This window comes from Narcine bancroftii, chromosome 13, assembly GCF_036971445.1.
Source record: "Narcine bancroftii isolate sNarBan1 chromosome 13, sNarBan1.hap1, whole genome shotgun sequence".
NCBI classification, from domain to species: Eukaryota; Metazoa; Chordata; class Chondrichthyes; order Torpediniformes; family Narcinidae; genus Narcine; species Narcine bancroftii.
The window spans coordinates 82,607,467-82,625,535 of record NC_091481.1 but is presented as its reverse complement, the minus strand read 5'-3'; the positions used below and the strand labels follow the sequence as shown (position 1 = coordinate 82,625,535).

The 18,069-nt window shown below is 46.0% G+C and overlaps 1 protein-coding gene across 1 annotated transcript in view; it reads left to right on the top strand.

The window, feature by feature from the left end:
- Window positions 1-18,069, top strand: part of LOC138748943 (RNA-binding protein Nova-1-like) — a 118,383-nt gene that overhangs the window by 74,749 nt on the left and 25,565 nt on the right. The window contains exon 2 of the mRNA XM_069909891.1: window positions 665-831. Within this exon, the coding sequence (XP_069765992.1) occupies window positions 751-831 (81 nt within the window). The 5' untranslated portion in view covers window positions 665-750. The remainder of the gene's footprint in view (window positions 1-664; window positions 832-18,069) is intronic.

Sequence of the window (18,069 nt, the reverse complement as noted above, 5' to 3'; positions counted from 1 at the left end):
TAATGTTTGTTAACTTTTGCTTGCCACGAGGCAAATAATCGCCATTAATGTCACCCAGCGTCCCTTACAGTGCAAGTATGATACCTTGATGAAGGGCTCAAGCTCGAGACATTGATTATGTATCTGTATTTTTGCACTGCTATCCATTTGAGCTTTAAAATTCAACCCTCTCCACTTACGGACTCCCATTCTAACCGGAGGGGGTAGAGCACGGACCACTCATCCTAACTTCCTACTCCCCACATTCTTGTTAACTCTTCCGGATCTTCCGCCCCCCTTGTCCACGTGCTTGGCCGAGAACTCCTTCTGGAAGTTGCCGCTAGTTTTTCTTGACAAGGTTCAAGGTTTATTTTATTGTCGCGTGATAATACATTACAGCACAGTTGGTGATGTATCTTTATCTTTGCTACATAAAGGACATGGTTTGACCTGCTGTTTTTACTTCAAGCAGACTTCGATGTTTTATTTTAACCTCTCCTTGAGTACAAAAAGGTGTGCCCAGTAACACGACAGCCTTGTGTGGGGTAACAGAGAAAGGGCAGCATCATTTTACGAGAGAGGTTCATTCCGTCGTCTGATGAAAGTGGGACCTGGCGCAATCCTTAGCCCTTTTACTCCAGCTGATGTCTTGGGTGTCAACATTTCTTCTTGCCTTTATTTGCAGGCACCACAGAGCGGGTTTGCCTGATCCAGGGGACGGTGGAAGCTTTGAACGCGGTCCATGACTTCATCGCGGAGAAAGTCCGGGAAATGCCACAGAACGTTGGCAAGGCAGAGCCGGTCAACATCCTTCAACCTCAGACCAACGTCAACCCGGACCGGGTCAAGCAAGTAAGATTTGTGCTGACTTTGCCTGCTGCACCTCTGCCATGCTTTGATTTCTCCTTCCTCGTTTCCCCCTTTGACTGGGTGGCACGGTTAGTGTAACACTGTTACAGTGCCAGCGGCCCGGGATTCAAAACCGGCGCTGTCCCAGGATTCAATATTAGTGCTGTCTGCACGGAAAAGCAGAACGTTGGAGAAACACGGCAGATCAAACTGTGTACTTTATCTAGCAAAGATAAAGATCCATAACCAAAGTTTCGGGCTTGAGTCCTTCTTGAAGGTATTTGAGCCCTTAGGCTCAAGTCCGAAACTTTGGTATGGATCTTTATCTTTGCTAGATAAAGTACATGGTTTGACCTGCTGAGTTTCTCCAGCGTCGTGCTTCAACTTCAAGCACGGTGTCTGGAGACTTTTGTGTTTTACTGCTGTCCATAAGGAGTTTGCATGCTCTCTCCATCTTTACCTCCAATGGAGGCCGTGAGGCTGGCTGAGTTCCTCCGGCATTTACTGAGTGTTTTTAATATATGCATTTATTAGTTCAGGGGAAATCCTGTCCCACAATTTCTTCAGCCTGGACCAGGATGCGATGCATCCGTTGAGAAAGCCTTCACTCCAATGGGGAATTGGGAGTTACGGGGGTGGGGGCAGAATGTTTCGGCTCGTAGGGTTTACTAAGGAGGTTATGAGAGGATGTAGAAGGGATGCAGAGTTGGGCAAGTGGAGTTCAATCCGGATAAGCGTGAGGTGATGCATTTTGGAAGGGCAAACCAGAAGGCTGAGTACAGGGTTAATGGTCGGTTACTTAAGAGTGTGGATGAACAGAGGGACCTTGGGGTTCAAATCCATACATCCCTCAAGGACACCACACAGGTTGATAGGATTGTTAAGAAGGCCTGGGCTTCATTAATAGGGGGATTGAGTTCAGGAGTCAAGAGGTCATGTTGCAAATCTACAAATCTCAGATGAGACCATACTTAGAGGATTGTGTTCAGCTCTGGTCACCTCATTACAGGAAGGATGTGGAAGCTATGGAGAGGGGACAGAGGAGGTTTACCAAGTTGCTGCCTGGATTGGAAAACAAATCTTAAATCAGGCAAGGTTAGTAGAACGAGGACTTTTCCCTTTGGAGCGTAGAAAGATGAGAGGTCTGAGAGGCAGAGACAGGGTGGACGGCCACTGCCTGTTTCCCAGGGCAGGAAGAGCAAACGTCAGAGGGCCAGGGATGGTGGAGGGTGGAACAATAGGGGCATTTAAGAGACTCTTAGACAGGCACACGGATGGAAGAAAAATAGAGGGTTACTGATCAGGGTAGGTTTAGTGCTTTTTAAAAGGAATACAACTGTGCTGTAGTGTTCTATGTTCTACGGCCAAGAACCTCCCTCCTCCGCAGTTTACATTTGAACGAGCATTGGCTCCACCTCCCCTTTGTGAGCAAGAGCTAAATTTAGGGGGCAGGTGCCACATTTAGGAATCTGGGAATAATCAGGGGCTTAGCTCTGGATGTTGCCAAACAGGAGTTGCATTGAGAGTGATAAGGCTAGCCCTGCAGGGAAGATGCTTATCCAAGCCCAGCCTGGTACTCTAAAACTAAAGGACTGTTTACACAGTCCTGTGTGAGAGATAAGGTCTAAGTTAACAAGCACAGATGTCTTTTCCTCTCTGGTTGCTGTGTCGAAATGTCTTTGTCTCTCCTCAAGGGCACACAATTCCAAGGAGGTGATGTTAATATAAAGGGACAACCGTGTCAGCCTCAACAGAACGTTAAATCGTGACTTCAGAACCTCCTGCAGCTCCCGTTAACCTGCTTCCTGCCCTGGCAATTCAGATTTCAGATTTATTGTCAGGGATCACATACAATCCTGATATTCTTTGTTCCCGCGGGAGCGGAAAAATTACTGCTTAGTGGTAATGCGGTGAAAAAAACTGTACACCATGTACACGTAAATAAATTAGGAAATGCCAACAAACTTACTGTGTAACACAGAGGGGAAAAATCAATAAAGTGGCAAACTCTGCAGATTCACCACCCTTTGGCTGAAGCAATTCCTCCGCATCTCTGTTTGAAGCATTCCCCCTTCAACTCCTCACTAATAACACTGGTATAGTAGCCAGGCTATTGACGTTCACTGATTTATCGCTAACACAGTCAGCGTAGTGGTTAGCGCAGCGCCAGCGATCGGGACCAGGGGTTCAAATCCCGCGCTGTCTGTAAGGAATTTGTACGTTCTCCCCATGTCTGTGTGGGGGTTTCCCCGGGGGGCTCCACCATTCAAAATATAACGGGGGTTGTAGGTTAATTGGGTGCAAATTGGGAGGCCCGGACATGTGGGGCCGAAATGTTCCCTGATTGAGTTTGTCATTGAGGAGTCTGATGGTGGAGGGGTAGCAGCCGTTCCTGAACCTGGTGGTGCCAGTAGAAACACAACCCTGGAGAAACTCAGCAGGTCAAACAGAGTCCTTTATAGAACAAAGATGAAGATACATAGGCAGCGTTTTGGGCCCGAGCCCTTCATCAAGGCATTGAAAAATGTCAACAGGCATCCGAACTAAATATTAGGGGGGAGGAGCACAGTCCAACAGGCAGGAGGTTATAGAAGGGAGGGAGAGCACAGCACCAGGCGAAGAGTGGGGTGGAGAGCTGAGGGAAAGAAGACAGGGAAAGGGAAGGGAGGGAGAATGGGGAGTGGGCTAGCAGAAAGCAGAGAGGTCAATGTTAATGCCGTCTGGTTGGAGAGGGCCAACTGGAAAATGAAGTGTTGTTCCTCCAATTTACAGGTGGCCTTGGTAGGATGGTGGATGGGACAAACGCGAGTATGGGATGCAGAAGTGAAAGAGGGTCTTGTGGAACCTAGATCTCTTTCTTCGGGGCACCAGCGAGAACAGAGTGGGGGCTGGGTGATGTGGATCCTTGAAGGTTGCTGGTGCTCTCCGATGGCAGCGTTCCATGCAGATGCCCCCAACAGCAGGGAGGTACCTGCTTCTGGAATGGCTTTGTTTTTGTTGATCCGGAGGGATTGGGGGCGAGGGGGGGGGGGAGGGAATGTAACCTCCCACTGCGAGCTTGATTGGTCTGCGGTTAGTGCCATGCTGTTCCAGCGCCAGCTGACCCAGAGTTCTGTGAGGAGTTTGCATGTTCTCCCCGTTTCTGCTTGGGTTTCCTCTGGGGGCTCTGGTTTCCTCCCACCTTTCAAAACATACCGGGGGTGTAGGTCAATTGGGTGTAATTGGGTGGGACGGGCTCGTGGGCCAGAAGGGCCTGTTACCGTGCTGTATGTCTAAATTTAATATAAAAGCAGCTTATCGGAGAATGTGAATCAGTGCAGGAAACGGTGCTGCCTCCGATTAACAGAGGCCTAGTAGATTTCTCCAATTACATTTTCCGTCCCCAGTGGCCTCTTCCCCTACCTGTCACTCTGCCCTCTCCTAACTTTTCACTCATACACCACCTCTTACATCCACAATCCTTGTGCCCCCCCCCCCCACCACTCCACTCTCTTTAACACTGGATACCTCTTCTTCCCAGTCTCGAGAAAGGGTCCCAAACGCTCCTCTCCATGGACCTGCTGAGTCCCTCCAGTTTGCTGAAGATTGCGGCTCCTTGTATTTCTCGAAGTCGATGACATTCTCACAAGGCCAGAGGTTTCAGTCTCGCACCAAAGGCTTCAGCAAAAACACCCGGGACCGAGGGAACCCACGATTCTTTCAAGTCAGGTTTATTGTCCTGAACGTGTCATGAAATTTTTTGTTTCACGGCAGCAGAACAAGGCCTGAATACGCCTGGGATTGTCTGAGCTCGGAAGCGAACAGGCTTAGGCCTGGTCAGTACTTGGAGGAGAGACCGTCTGGGAGCACAAGGTGCTGTAGGTTTCTGTGAGGGGCGCTGGACAAAGTGGAGACTCTCTTACAGTAGACAAAAGAATTTCATGTATGTTACATTCTAAATGTTGTATTACATAACAATAATTTACAATTCCTAAATACAAGCGTTGAGTAAATAAATAACAAGTGAGAAAAAGTGAGGTCCTGTCTGTGGTTGATTGTCCGTTCAGAAATCTGATGGCGGAGGGAAGAAGCTGGTTTAGTAACATCCAGTAAAGTCCGCAGGCGCTGTGATTGAAGCAAAAACGCAACGCTGGAGAAACCCAGCAGTGTCCTTTATGTAGCAAAGGTAAAGGTACAAAACTGACGATTCGGGCTGGAGCCCTTCATCAAGGAACGAGCAAAATGTAGACAGGCACCCGAGCAAAACGTTCAGTTAGATGTGATCAATCCCGGGATATTTTCAACAGAGAACAGGAGTGGTATGGCCAATATTAATTCCTTAAATGACATCACTAAGAATCCGCCATTATCAGATTATTGTTGAGGGATCTTGCTGCGTTTTGAAGGTTATGGATGACCAAAAATATTTTACTAACTGTAAAGTGCATTGGCACAATCTGAAATTGTAAGAGGCGCTATAGAAATGCAAATTCTTTCCTTTTAACTGTTCTATGATGTGTCATCAACACCACCCAAATACAGAATCAGAATTTATTGTCAAGAACAAGTCATGAAATTCTGTTTTGAGGCATCATGGTACAAACATTCATATTATAATCATCTCACAACATTATTATAAATAAAAAATAATAATCGTGTACGAAAAGTAAGGGAGTGTCTGTGGTTCATTGATTATTCAGGAATCTGATGGCGGAGGGGAAAAAGCTGTCCTGGTGCCGCTGAGGACTCGTCTTCAGACTCCTGTACCTTCCCCCCCGCCCCCCCCCCTCCGCTGGTAGCAGAATGAAGAGTCCATGGCCTGGGTGGTGGGGGTCCTTGAGGACTGACGATACAGCCTATGCTTGAGTGATTTGGCCTATCCACAGTTACTGTAAGAACCAATCTGCTGCTCCAGGTTCTTTGAGGGAAGGTGGGGGGGGAGGGTCACGAGGATGGAATGTCCGTTTGGCCTTTCCTGATCTTGCGCCCTCTCGTAGCTCTGTAAACAATGTGTCCACTGTTGTATCAGCTCTTTGGGCTCAGATTCAGTTGCCCTCCCTGAGTTCAGTTGTCTGAAGTAAAGGGGCCAGGTTTTTGGGAGTCTTCAACAATCCTGTTTCAAACAAAGTACAGTAAAATCAGCCCCCATGGAGATGCCAGAGAAGTGAATTTTCCAGTTGCTTGAGATCGCATGTTGCATGGATTGGCAAACTGACCGCTGAGGGGGCGCCGATGTTAAACATTCATATTTTTTATCTATTTATTTCCCGTGATTTTTTTTTGTTGGTCACTTGACGGGGATTTTACTATAATGCTGGAGGAACTCCGCTCGTCTCGCAACATCCATAAGAGGTAAAGATACATAACCAACATTTTGGGTCTAAGCCTTCTTCAAGGTGCCTGAATTAAACAAGATGGAGAGAAGGGAAGAATGGAAGGGGGAGGAACACAGACCAACACAGGCAAAAGGTGTTAACTGGATCCATTAAGAGGACAAGAGCGAGGGAAGGTGAGAATTGATTGGGGATCATTTAGCATTGGCCCCCATACCCACCCAGACTCTACCAAGTAGTTCTTGTGCATCTGCAAGTTTGCTTGTTTGCACACCTCTCAGAATGAGTAGGCATCGGTAAGACAAGAACATCTTTAAACGCTGTGATTGTAGTAAACACACAATAATGCTGGAGAAACTCAGCAGGTCCTGCGGCGTCCATTGGAGACAAAGACGTATAATGCTTTGGGGATGAACCCTTGGTTGAGGCTTTTCTCATACCTTGATGAGGGGCTCAGGCCCGAACCGTTGGTCATAGATCAGAATCAGAATTTACTGTCATAAACATGTCACGAATTCCGTTGTTCTATGGCAGCATCACAGGGCAAACATTTATAACAACCATCTTACAAAATAAATAAAAAATAGAGCAAGAAAAAGTCAAAGTGAGGCAGTGCCTGTGGTTCATGTTTCAAGTTAAGTTTATTGTCATCTGATTGTATAAGTGCAACCCGACGAAACAGTGTTCTCCAGTCCTCGGTGCAGAACACGCAGGCACACAACCAGACATAGCACACATACACAGGACAATAAATAAATAAATATTGTCTTGCACAAATAGGAGTCTCGGATGGTTAGTGTGACCAGTTCCTTTGGGCGTTCAGCATTCTCACTGCCCATGAGAAGAGGCCGTTCCTCAGCCTTGTGGTTCCACCTCTATGCATACCCAGCATCCTTATGCCACTGCACTTGAAAGACAGTAATTAACTGCCTTTTAACCACTTCACTTAGGCGACGAACGCGGGATTGGTGGGGGGGGGGGGGTTCATTTTCATCCTGGTAATTACCCACCAAGGTAGGTAGTATCAGAGTCGATGGATTCCACTCCAATGTAAAAGTTATACCTGCTTTCTCGGGATGCCAACGCCAGGATGCCAGGTCCCTGTGTAAAAGGTCGCACTGACCCGGATTGGTTCAGTGTGAACGTGACTGTAAACACGAGGTGTTTACATGTCAACTTAGTGGGATCTCTGTGTAAAAGGGGTAAATGATTAATAAGGGTTCAGGAGGTCACGTGGAGGTGAGTGATGGAATATGGGGAAGGGGGAGTGAATAGATATTGTGGGCCTTTCAGCCCACATGTCCATGCTGGCCAAGGTGTGTTCCTGAGTGTGGGGAGAATAAAAGGGGATTAGTGCCCGAGTAGTTCAAATGGTCCTTTATGAGTGTGTAGGGCACTACAGAGACAAGCTGAGGGAACGATAGGCTTTAATACACAGAAGAATCTTTCAGACCCGGATCCCAGGATAGGAATGACGGCAAGGGAAAGGTGGCTCGACCTTTATGGCCCAGGACCACGGGAGAGGAGTCATAGGGTAGGAGTCGTCCATGGGCGGGCCAGCTCCATGTATCCAACCGATAATGATAACTAGATACAATGGAGGAAACACATCACCAGAGAAATGCTGGAGGAAGTCAGCCAGTCTTGCTGCATTCATAGGACGTTTTGGGCCTGAGCCTTTCCCCACGTTTGGAAAGTGTGTTGCCGGCAGAAATTATGGCCTTGGGGGCCAGTCTGCTTTTTCTCATACCTTGAGGAAGGACTCAGGCGCCAAACACTGGTAATATATCTTGACCTCTGGTGTGAAAGCGGCTGAGCTCCTCCAGAATTTCTGTCTTTTGACTACAATCACAGCGTCTGCAGACTTTCATGTTTCACTCAAGGCCTTTTACTTTCCTTGCCATTTCACGCCTAACATCACATCCCCTGAACAGTCACTCATACGTTAGTGGCGTGCAGAAGTTGCATTAAATAGTTAAAGGCCGGATTCTTCGCCATGCAGAGTGAATTATGCTCTTGGTGCGCACTTGAGCCACTGTCGAATGACGTAAACGTCAGAAACCAGGTCACCTGTCAGATTCAAGAGCCTTGTTGTACAATCTTTCACTAACTGCAAAGACAATCAGATTCATATCAAAAGTATCTAGAAGGGGGACCCAGACAGGAGCAGAGAAAACATCAAGAGAATCAGCCTCACGCTCCAACGATTGTAATCCAAAATTCTTCATAATCTACCCCAGTGGTTGTCAACCGTTTTCTTTCCATTCACATTCTACTTTAAGTAATCCCTATTGCCATCGGTGCTCTGTGTTTAGTAACAGATTACTTAAGGTGGGATGTAAGTGAGAAGGGACGGATGAGAATCACTGCTCTAGACCCAATTGTGACTGAAATAGTTTGCCTGAGAATTGGCCCATTTCCTTTGGAGTTCTGAAACCGTGCACATAACGAGCCAATGAGGGACGATTAACACAGTGGTTTTCAAACCTTTTCTTTCCACCCACACACCACCTTAAGCAACCCTTTACTAATCACAGAGCACCGACGGCACAGGGATTACTTAAAGTGGGATGTGAGTGGAAAGAAAAAGGTGTATAGGTTCATTGTCCATTCAGAAATCTGATAGCAGGGTGAAGAGGCTGTTTTTGTAACATTAAGTGTGTGTCTTCAGGCTCCTGTACCCCCTTCCTGATGGTAGCAGTGGTGAGGGCCCTAATGATAGAGGCTGCTTTCTCAAGACTTAATGGAGGGAAGACTGATGTCCATGACGGACAACTCTCTGGGGGCTTTCCCTGTCCTGTGCATTGGCACCTCCAGACCAGACGGTGATGCAACCGGTCAGAATGCTCTCTACAGTACACCTATAGAAATTTGCATGAACTTTTGATTTGCATGATATTAGTATTGCATTGATCAACGTAAGATTAATAATGATTCAGTGAGTGTCCTCCTCATCAATTAATTAAAAGTTAATTTTGATAATGTAACTAATTAGTTAATAGATTGGTGCAATGTTTAGTCAAGAATTGGTCAATGCTTCCATGCTCATAATGAATTGGTTAGTGGATCCCTGTGATTGATTCGCCATGGAATTGGCAATCAATCAATAAATGGGAATGTGGTCTTAGTGATTAAACTTTTGATGCATTAGGGTAATATTAGTAGGTGAATAGGGGTTTGGCAATCTGTTATTTAATCAGTCAACTGAAGTGGAGCGAAGCAGGTACAGTCTGCTTGGTGCATTGCTAAGACAGTGGCTGATGTATTCAGTACATAAGGGTAAAATATAGTAAAACCTCATGAGAACGTGGTAGTTGGGGTCCAAGATTTCATACCGGATTACAGCCGAGTCGTGGAACAGATGGATATATGATTCAGGAAGCAGGAAGACAGAACGCTGTGACTCAAACCCTATAATAAGACCTTTAAACTCCATCTTGTAAATGAGTCCATTTTTGAGTTTGTGGCCGTTAGCCTGGCATCCTAAAATCAATGTCTGGGGTCCACAGACACCCGCGCTATGAGCGATTCCACGGATTAACGAATCGCGTTCTAACGAGGTTTCACTGTACTGTATATGCCAGACTGGTTAGAAATGCAAGTTATTTTTATCTCTGGGAATAAGTGGAATAGTGCGATATGTATAACAAGCCAAACGATTTTTCGGTGTCAAATTAGCACTGAGGGATCAGGGCGATATTTGGAATGAATCAAATAATGCGCTTTCATTATTAGAAATTGATTAATCTATTAATGCAATATTAATAATAGATTGGTTAATTGGGCCTATAGTATTCATGAATCAATTGATTTGCTCAGTTATTACTAAGCAGCCAATAAGTCGGTTCCAGTTTCTTCATGTATTAGTAACGGACTGGAGTGATACCAGTGAGCAATTAATGGGACCATAGAAGCAGAAATAGGCCATTCATCCCATTGAGTCTGCCTCACCATTCAATCGTGAGCTGATCCATTTTCCCACTCAGCCCCACCTCCTGGCCTTCTCCCCCATAACCTTTGATGGCCAGGCTGATCAAGAACCTATCCATCTCTAGCTAAAATACACCCAATGACCCCAGCCTCCGCCATCGCCCGTGGCAACAAACTCCACGCATTTGCCACCCTCTGACTGAAGAAATTCCTCCACATCTCTGTTCAAAGCGGACGCCCTTTGACCCTGGCGCCGTGCCATCTTGTCCTGCACCAGTGGTCCCACACCTTTTTCTTTCCAATCGCACAACACCTCAAGTAATCCCTTCACTAACCACAGAGAATCCATGGCATCCCATGCAGCGCTGCTGAAGCCCACCTGAGCTCCACTCCGGCACCTCGGGGAGGGGGCCGCTCATGGAACCTCCTCGTCGCCAATTTTGGTGAGCTCCGGCACATAAATAATTAGCCCCCTGATCGATCCTGTGCCCATGGAAGCTCTGTGGTTAATAAGGGATTACTTAAGGTGGTTCTGTATACGCTTATCTTTGTGAGGTTTTTCAGTTGGTTGTTTTTCCAGACTCTTTTGTGTAGTCTTCCAAAGGCACTATTTGCCTTGGCGAGTCTGTTGTCTATCTCATTGTCGATCCTTGCATCTGATGAAATGGTGCAGCCGAGATAGGTAAACTGGTTGACCGTTTTGAGTTTTGTTTGCCCGATGGAGATGTGGGGGGGCTGGTAGTCATGGTGGGGAGCTGGCTGATGGAGGACCTCAGTTTTCTTCAGGCTGACTTCCAGGCCAAACATTTTGGCAGTTTCCGCAAAGCAGGACGTCAAGCGCTGAAGAGCTGGCTCTGAATGGGCAACTAAAGCGGCATCATCTGCAAAGAGTAGTTCTCGGACAAGTTTCTCTTGTGTCTTGGTGTGAGCCACACTCCTGTTCAGCTCCGAATCATGGGTCCTCTACCGGCACCACCTACGGCTCCTAGAACGCTTCCACCAGCGTTGTCTCCGCTCCATCCTCAACATCCATTGGAGCGCCTTCATCCCTGACGTCGAAGTACTCGAGATGGCAGAGGTCGACAGCATCGAGTCCACGCTGCTGAAGATCCAGCTGCGCTGGATGGGTCACGTCTCCAGAATGGAGGACCATCGCCTTCCCAAGATCGTGTTATATGGCGAGCTCTCCACCGGCCACCGTGACAGAGGTGCACCAAAGAAAAGGTACAAGGACTGCCTAAAGAAATCTCTTGGTGCCTGCCACATTGACCACCGCCAGTGGGCTGATAACGCCTCAAACCGTGCATCTTGGCGCCTCACAGTTTGGCGGGCAGCAACCTCCTTTGAAGAAGACCGCAGAGCCCACCTCACTGACAAAAGGCAAAGGAGGAAAAACCCAACACCCAACCACAACCAACCAATTTTCCCTTGCAACCGCTGCAATCGTGTCTGCCGGTCCCGCATCGGACTTGTCAGCCACAAACGAGCCTGCAGCTGACGTGGACTTTTTACCCCCCTCCATAAATCTTCGTCCGCGAAGCCAAGCCAAAGACTTAAGGTGGTAGGTGAGTGAAAAAAAAGACTGAGAACCACTGTACTAAATTAATCCCAAATAAAAATTGATAAAAAAACAAACAAAAACAAAAAAATCCCTAAAAACTAAATCTAATTGACTCCCTCCCTCTAATCAAGGTATCCTTTGTAAAAGAAAAGGGAAATTGTGGATTGGATAGTGACCTCCAGACATCGGACACTCATGATACCAATCTATGAATGGGCCCCGCATTTTGTCAACTTGAAACTTTCTCCCTTTAATGTTGTATCTGATATTCTCCAAGTTTAAATCGGACATTACATCATGTGACCCATCTGTAAGGGTAGGTGAAGAGTCATCTTTCCATTTCAGTAAATTGCTTGCCTGGCAAAGGCTTGGATTAATTTGACAAATATGGGTTTCAACATGGTTATCATAGATTAATTCAATAACTTGTTTGGATCGAGGAAATGGTTCCATCCATTTTTTTTGTGCTTGTTATGCATTATAAGATGTCTTGTTATGTGTTTTCCTTTAAATTTTGTATGTTAAACTCAATAAAAAATATTTTTTAAAAAGAGAACCACTGACCTAGACTCTCCCACCACGGGAAACAACCTTCCTCCGTCTACTCCAGTGGTACTCAACCTTTATCTTTCCACTCATGTACCACTGTAAGTAATCCATATGACATCGGTGCTTAAGGTGGGATGTGAGTGGGAAGGGAAGGTTGAGAATCACTGCTCCAGACCCAATTGTTGCTGAAGTATTTTGCTTGAGAATTGGCCCATTTCCTTTGGAGTTCTGAAACCATCCACATAACGAGTCAATGAGGTATAATTAAAACGGTTGTTTTCAAACTTTTTCTTTTCACTCACATCCCACCATAAGCAATCCCTCAATAATCACAGAGCACCGATGGCATAGGGATTGCTTACGGTGGGATGTGAGTGAAAAGAAAGAGATTGAGAACCACTGACTTAATGGTTCTATGTGATATCTGTAATGAATTGGTTAATAGATTGTTGTTAGAGTCATGAAGGAGAGTTAATGGGTGTTACAATATCTGTAACAATTCAGCAAATCTCTCAGTGTATTGTTCTTTTTTTTGATGGAATATTCCATTTATTTTGCTTTAAGACTTTTCTTTTCATTTGATAACACTCAAAGACTTGTTTGTGCAGCTCTCCAATTCTGTTGTTGCTACAAATCCACTGCATAATTGGGTGATTTAACAAATTACGAGTTTAAGAAGTGGAGCTTGCAGGCGATTTAAATTTTTCATCACAAATTAGCGGTGGAGAAAGGCGTTGCACAGATACTCAGCATCTTATTTATAGCTGGAGAGGCTTGCGATGATTTGTCGGGGTCTGATTTTCCTGGCGTAACCAAGCGCAAACTTGGGGAAGCTCGTAAAAGAGAATCTTCTTGGCTTTCGCGACCTCCTGGTCGAGCTGTTCGATGGCTTGGAGTAGGCAGTTTTATTTTACGTTCATTAACATTTCCCTGTGTTGACTGTCCTTTATTGCGCTCAATGGCAGTAAGTACATTAAGTTCTGGGTTATCATAATTTATGTATTGGTGCAATATTCTCTTTTGTTTTCCTGAAGATGATATTTTGCTGTTTTCTGGAGTTTCTGTAGGCATTTTGTTTCGAAGAAGTTGCTGTATTAAGCAGCACCATTCTTTTTCGTGTTTATTTTATTTTGTTGTCAGTGATAAATCGCGAATTGCAGTATTAGATGCACGATACTGTAATGTGCAATTACTTTTTACAAATATTTATCAGATCAGCAATATTAGTGATGAATTGTGAACAGATCTCAGAGGTATTTGTTATTTATCGGTTAATATGTCAACGCAACATTATAATGAGCTAGTGGGTCAGTTAATGAATTAGTTAACCAGTGGTTCTCAACCTTTTTCTTTCCACTCACAAACCACTGAAAGTAGTAATCTCTAGGCTGTTGATGCTCTGTGATTAGAAAGGGATTGCTTAAGGTGGGGTGTGAGTGAGAATCACTGCTCTAGACCCAATTGTTACTGAAATATTTTGCTTGAGAAAAATGGTCATTGGTCCATTTCTTTGGAGTTCTGAAACCCTGCACATAACGAGTCCATGAGGTTCGATTAACACAGTGGTTTTCAAACTTTTTCTTCCCACCCACATCCCACCTTAAGCACTCCCTTACTAATCACAGAGCACCGATGGCATAGGGAGTACTTACAGTAGTTTGTGAGTGTGGCACTCACGGCATAGGGATTATTTAAAGTGGTATGCGAGTGGAAAGAGAAAGGTTGACAACCACTGGATTAGTTCGTTGTTAATCGGTCCTACTATGAATATGTAAGTGAGTTGTCTCTTCAATATGAGTGGTGAATTGATCAAAAAGCTGGAAGGATCCTGGGGCAGCGTGAACGGTGTCAGTAACCCTAGGATGCCCTGAGGAAGTCTGGCCTCCAAAATGCTCTTGAAAGCTTTCCAGTGGCAAGCCCAGCCCTCCGCTGGCTTTCAGGGCTCCAAAGCACCTTCAATACCGTATATACTCGTGTAATGGTCGATACTGTTTAAAAGTCGACCACCACCCCCCCTTATTTTTTTCCCACTGGAGGTAACGACGCCTGACGGTGGAACCTCCCACCACCACCTATCTGCCTATTCGAGCTCCTGGTACCCTGACCACCTGCCCGTCCAAGCTCCTGTCCACAAATCTTCATTCCAGCCACCCAGCTATCCAAGCTCCTGGACCCCAACTGTGGACTTACCACTCGGTGCAAGCCATCCGAGCTCCAAGAACCCCAACCGCGGACTTACCACCCAGTCCAAGTCATCCGAGATCCCGACACCTTGAATGACATAGGTACTTACTGGGGTCAAAACATTGACCTGTGTAAAAATCGACCCCCTTCCTTTTTTCTTGGCCCGAAAAATTAGTCCAAAAAATTTGATAATTACACAGGTATTTTTGAATCTTTAACATAAATAAATTCAATGATTTTAAAATAATAATGCCAGCCACAAACTTCTAAAAATAAGTTCAATTCAAATAAATGTAAATTACTTGATCTCCATTGAACGAAATCCTGTCAGATCAGTTCACTGCCTCAGGCACCCGGCTGAGTTTGGCAGAAACCTGACAAATTTGGTGTTCCATATCTGTCCACAAACTCTGATTTCTGCACTTCTTCAAGGTTCTTTTATTGCCATGTAATAAAACAGAGAATGTAATATTACACAAAATTTTCTTTAGTCTAACGTAGGGCAGATAGGTTCACCATCAGCAGAAATTGGTCGGCCCCTCCCATACAGCCAGAGAAAGAGGGTCCCCCAACTCTCCCACAGCCTCACAGCCTTCAGCCCAAACCATCGGCAAGCTGAATGCCAAATCCAAACCCTCTGGCACGATTGGGAAACCCTCGGCACCCTCTCGCGTGCCGGTTCCGATGCTTGTTTCCCCTTTCAACCGGCCCCGAGCCAGTCCGCTGCCTGGGGTGAGTCCCTTGACCGCAGTCGCCAGGAGCCCACACCCTGCGTGGGTTCCTCGCCTCGAGTCGCCCACCGCCCGCGTGTTCCTTGGCCTCAGAGCCCCTTGCTGGTCTGCCGCCGTGGTCACTGTTCCTGTGGGCCATCTCCTCTGCTTCTTCTTAAACGAGGGGGGTCTCCCCATTTTCTGGTGCCCTGCGCCAGTTGTCTGCTTCTCCAGAGTCTTCCATTTAAATGAGCCGTTTGGAGCCAAATGGCATTGACTGGCAAAGTATGGACCAATGGGTAAGCAATGAATTAATGCTAAATGAACCACTGAGTTTGTGATAGTCGCAAAGCATTTGGTTGACTGGTAACAATTCAGTGGATGGGCCTAGTGAATTGTTAGTAATGAATCATTTATTGGTTCAGTTTGATGTTAGAGATCAATCTTATTTTGAGGGCAATGGCAGATAGATATTGCCATTGTATTGACAAATCAGTCACTACTTCAAGATGTTATAGGTAATAAATCATTCAGGGGGGTCAATGAACCATCAGGTCAAAGCGTGGTTAGGAAGAAATTAATTATTTATTTCATGAACTATTAATAATGGATCTGATAATACTTCAGTGCGATTTAATCAATGGCTCAGTGCGATGAGTGATTTTTTTAGTATTGAGATCCACTTAAAAAAATCAGACTGTGGTTCTGGCACCGATACCTTGTTATTACATGGTGACAGGCCATTTCAGCCCACGAGCCTGGGCCACCCCATTTACAGCCTGCTAACCTACACCCCGCCCCCTACACCGGTACGCTTTGAACCGGAGTTCCCACCCCCCGGGAAAACCCACGCAGACGCGGGGAGAACGTTACAAACTCCCAATCGCTGACGCTGTAAAAGCCTCGTGCTAACCGCTACGCCGACCCTGTTAGCAATAAATTGGTCAACGTCAATAGCCTGGCTATTATTACCAGTGTTATTAGTGAGAGTTGAAGGGGGAACGCTTCAAACAGAGACGCGGAGGAATTGCTTCAGCCAGAGGGTGGTGAATCTGTGGAGTTTGTCACCACAAGGTGGTTGTGGAGGCTGAGCCACTGGGTGTATTTAAGACCGAGATTGGTAGGTTCCTGATGAGTCAGGGCATCAAAGGTTATGGCAGTGGCTCTCGACCTTTATCTTTCCACTCACATCCCACCTTAAGTAATCCCTCTGCCATCGGTGCTCTGTGATTAGTAAGGAATTGCTTAAGGTGGGATGTGAGTGGGGAAGGGAAGGTTGAGAATCACTGCTCTAGACCCAATCGTTACTGAAATGTTTATCTTGACAAAAATGGTCATTGGTCCATTTCCTTTGGAGTTCTGAAACCGTGCACATAACGAGTCCACGAGGTATGTTTAAAACGAGTGAGTTTTCAAGCTTTTTCTTTCCACCCACATCCCACCTTAAGCAATCCCTCACTAATCACAGAGCATAGGGAATACTTAAAGTGGGATGTGAGTGGAAAGAAAAAGGTTGAGAACCACTGGGTAATGGGGAGAAGGCCAGGCAGTGGGAAAATGGATCAGCTCATGATTAAATGGCCGGGCAGACTCGATGGGCTGAATGGCCTATTTCTGCTCCTATGTCTTATAAAACCATTTGCACGTCAGGAGGTTAGTGGGTTTTTTTTTAAGTCTAAAATTAGCTTGTATGATATGAGTGAAATGTTCATAAATAATAGTTCACACTGTTACCGGTGAGGAAATTTTACAAAGTGTGAAATTAATGAATGGGTTAATCAGAGAGTGGAATTTTAACTTTGGATCAATTAATGGGTCAGTGTAATGTGAATAACAAGTGAGGTTGAGAGATTTTAGTGTGGATCAGTAAATGGGTTGGTGTGATATTATTATCTGTTGTTAGTGTGTGTCTGTGTGATATTAATGTGTTTTCTATTTCTGTAACTGTCCTGACCTACTTCATTGAAACACAGGAATGCCTCTGGAGTCTTTCATTGGTCGGAAGAGTAAGGTTTCTTGCACGTTGCCCGCAGCGACTGATCGTTTCATGGCCGGGAAGTGACTGGCAGGGCCGGCGACCCGGGTTCGAGTCCCGCGCTGTCTGCGGGGAGTTTGTACGTTCTCCCCGTGTCTGCTTGGGTTTCCTCCCACCCTCCAAAACGTACCGGGGTTCGGGTTCATTTGGGCTTAAATGGTCAGAATCGGCTTCCACTGTGCTGTAAGAAAATCTATATCGAATGCAGTAATAGAGATTATTACTGAGCAGTCCAGTGGACATCTCATATGTAAGGGAGGGTAGAAAAGTGCTGGGTTACAGAGAGAGAGAGAGCAGGACGGTGTAAAGGCAAAATAATTTTGCTATCTAGGGGTTCACTCAAGAGCCTGATAACAGCAGGAAAGAAACTGATTTCGAATCTGGTGTTGTGTGATCTCACACTTGTGAATCTTCTTCCTGAGGGGAGGGGAATGACGAGAGTGTGAGCCTTTTAACCTTTTGGACTCTGGGCATTTTTAAACTTCCACAATATATATATACTTGGGACTGGGTCCATGGGTAAACTTCAGTACGAACACCAGTACAAAACAGCTGATGGTAGGGTATAAAACCACTCCGGAGAAAAAGGGACATAGAGTATATCTCCCTGAGAACAGGAGCATGGTCCAAAGGGTGTTTTCCAAGGTAGTGGGAGGTTTAGGCAGTCGAAGGAGAGGAGGGTGTGCAATGGCCTGAGTCTTGTTCACGATCCTCTGCAGTTTCTTGCGGTCTCGGGCGGAGCAGTTCCTGTCCCGTGCGACGACGCACGGGATCCTTTCAATGGCGCACCTGCAGATGGTGTAACGGGCCACAGGCGATGCGCTGAATCTCCCCAGGCTTCTGAGGAAGTAGAAGCACGGGAACGGCTTCTTGGCCATTGCATCGACGTGTGTGGGAGCAGGTCAAGCCACTGGAGATATTCACAGCCCTGGGAACTGAAAATCATCTACTCTCTCCAGC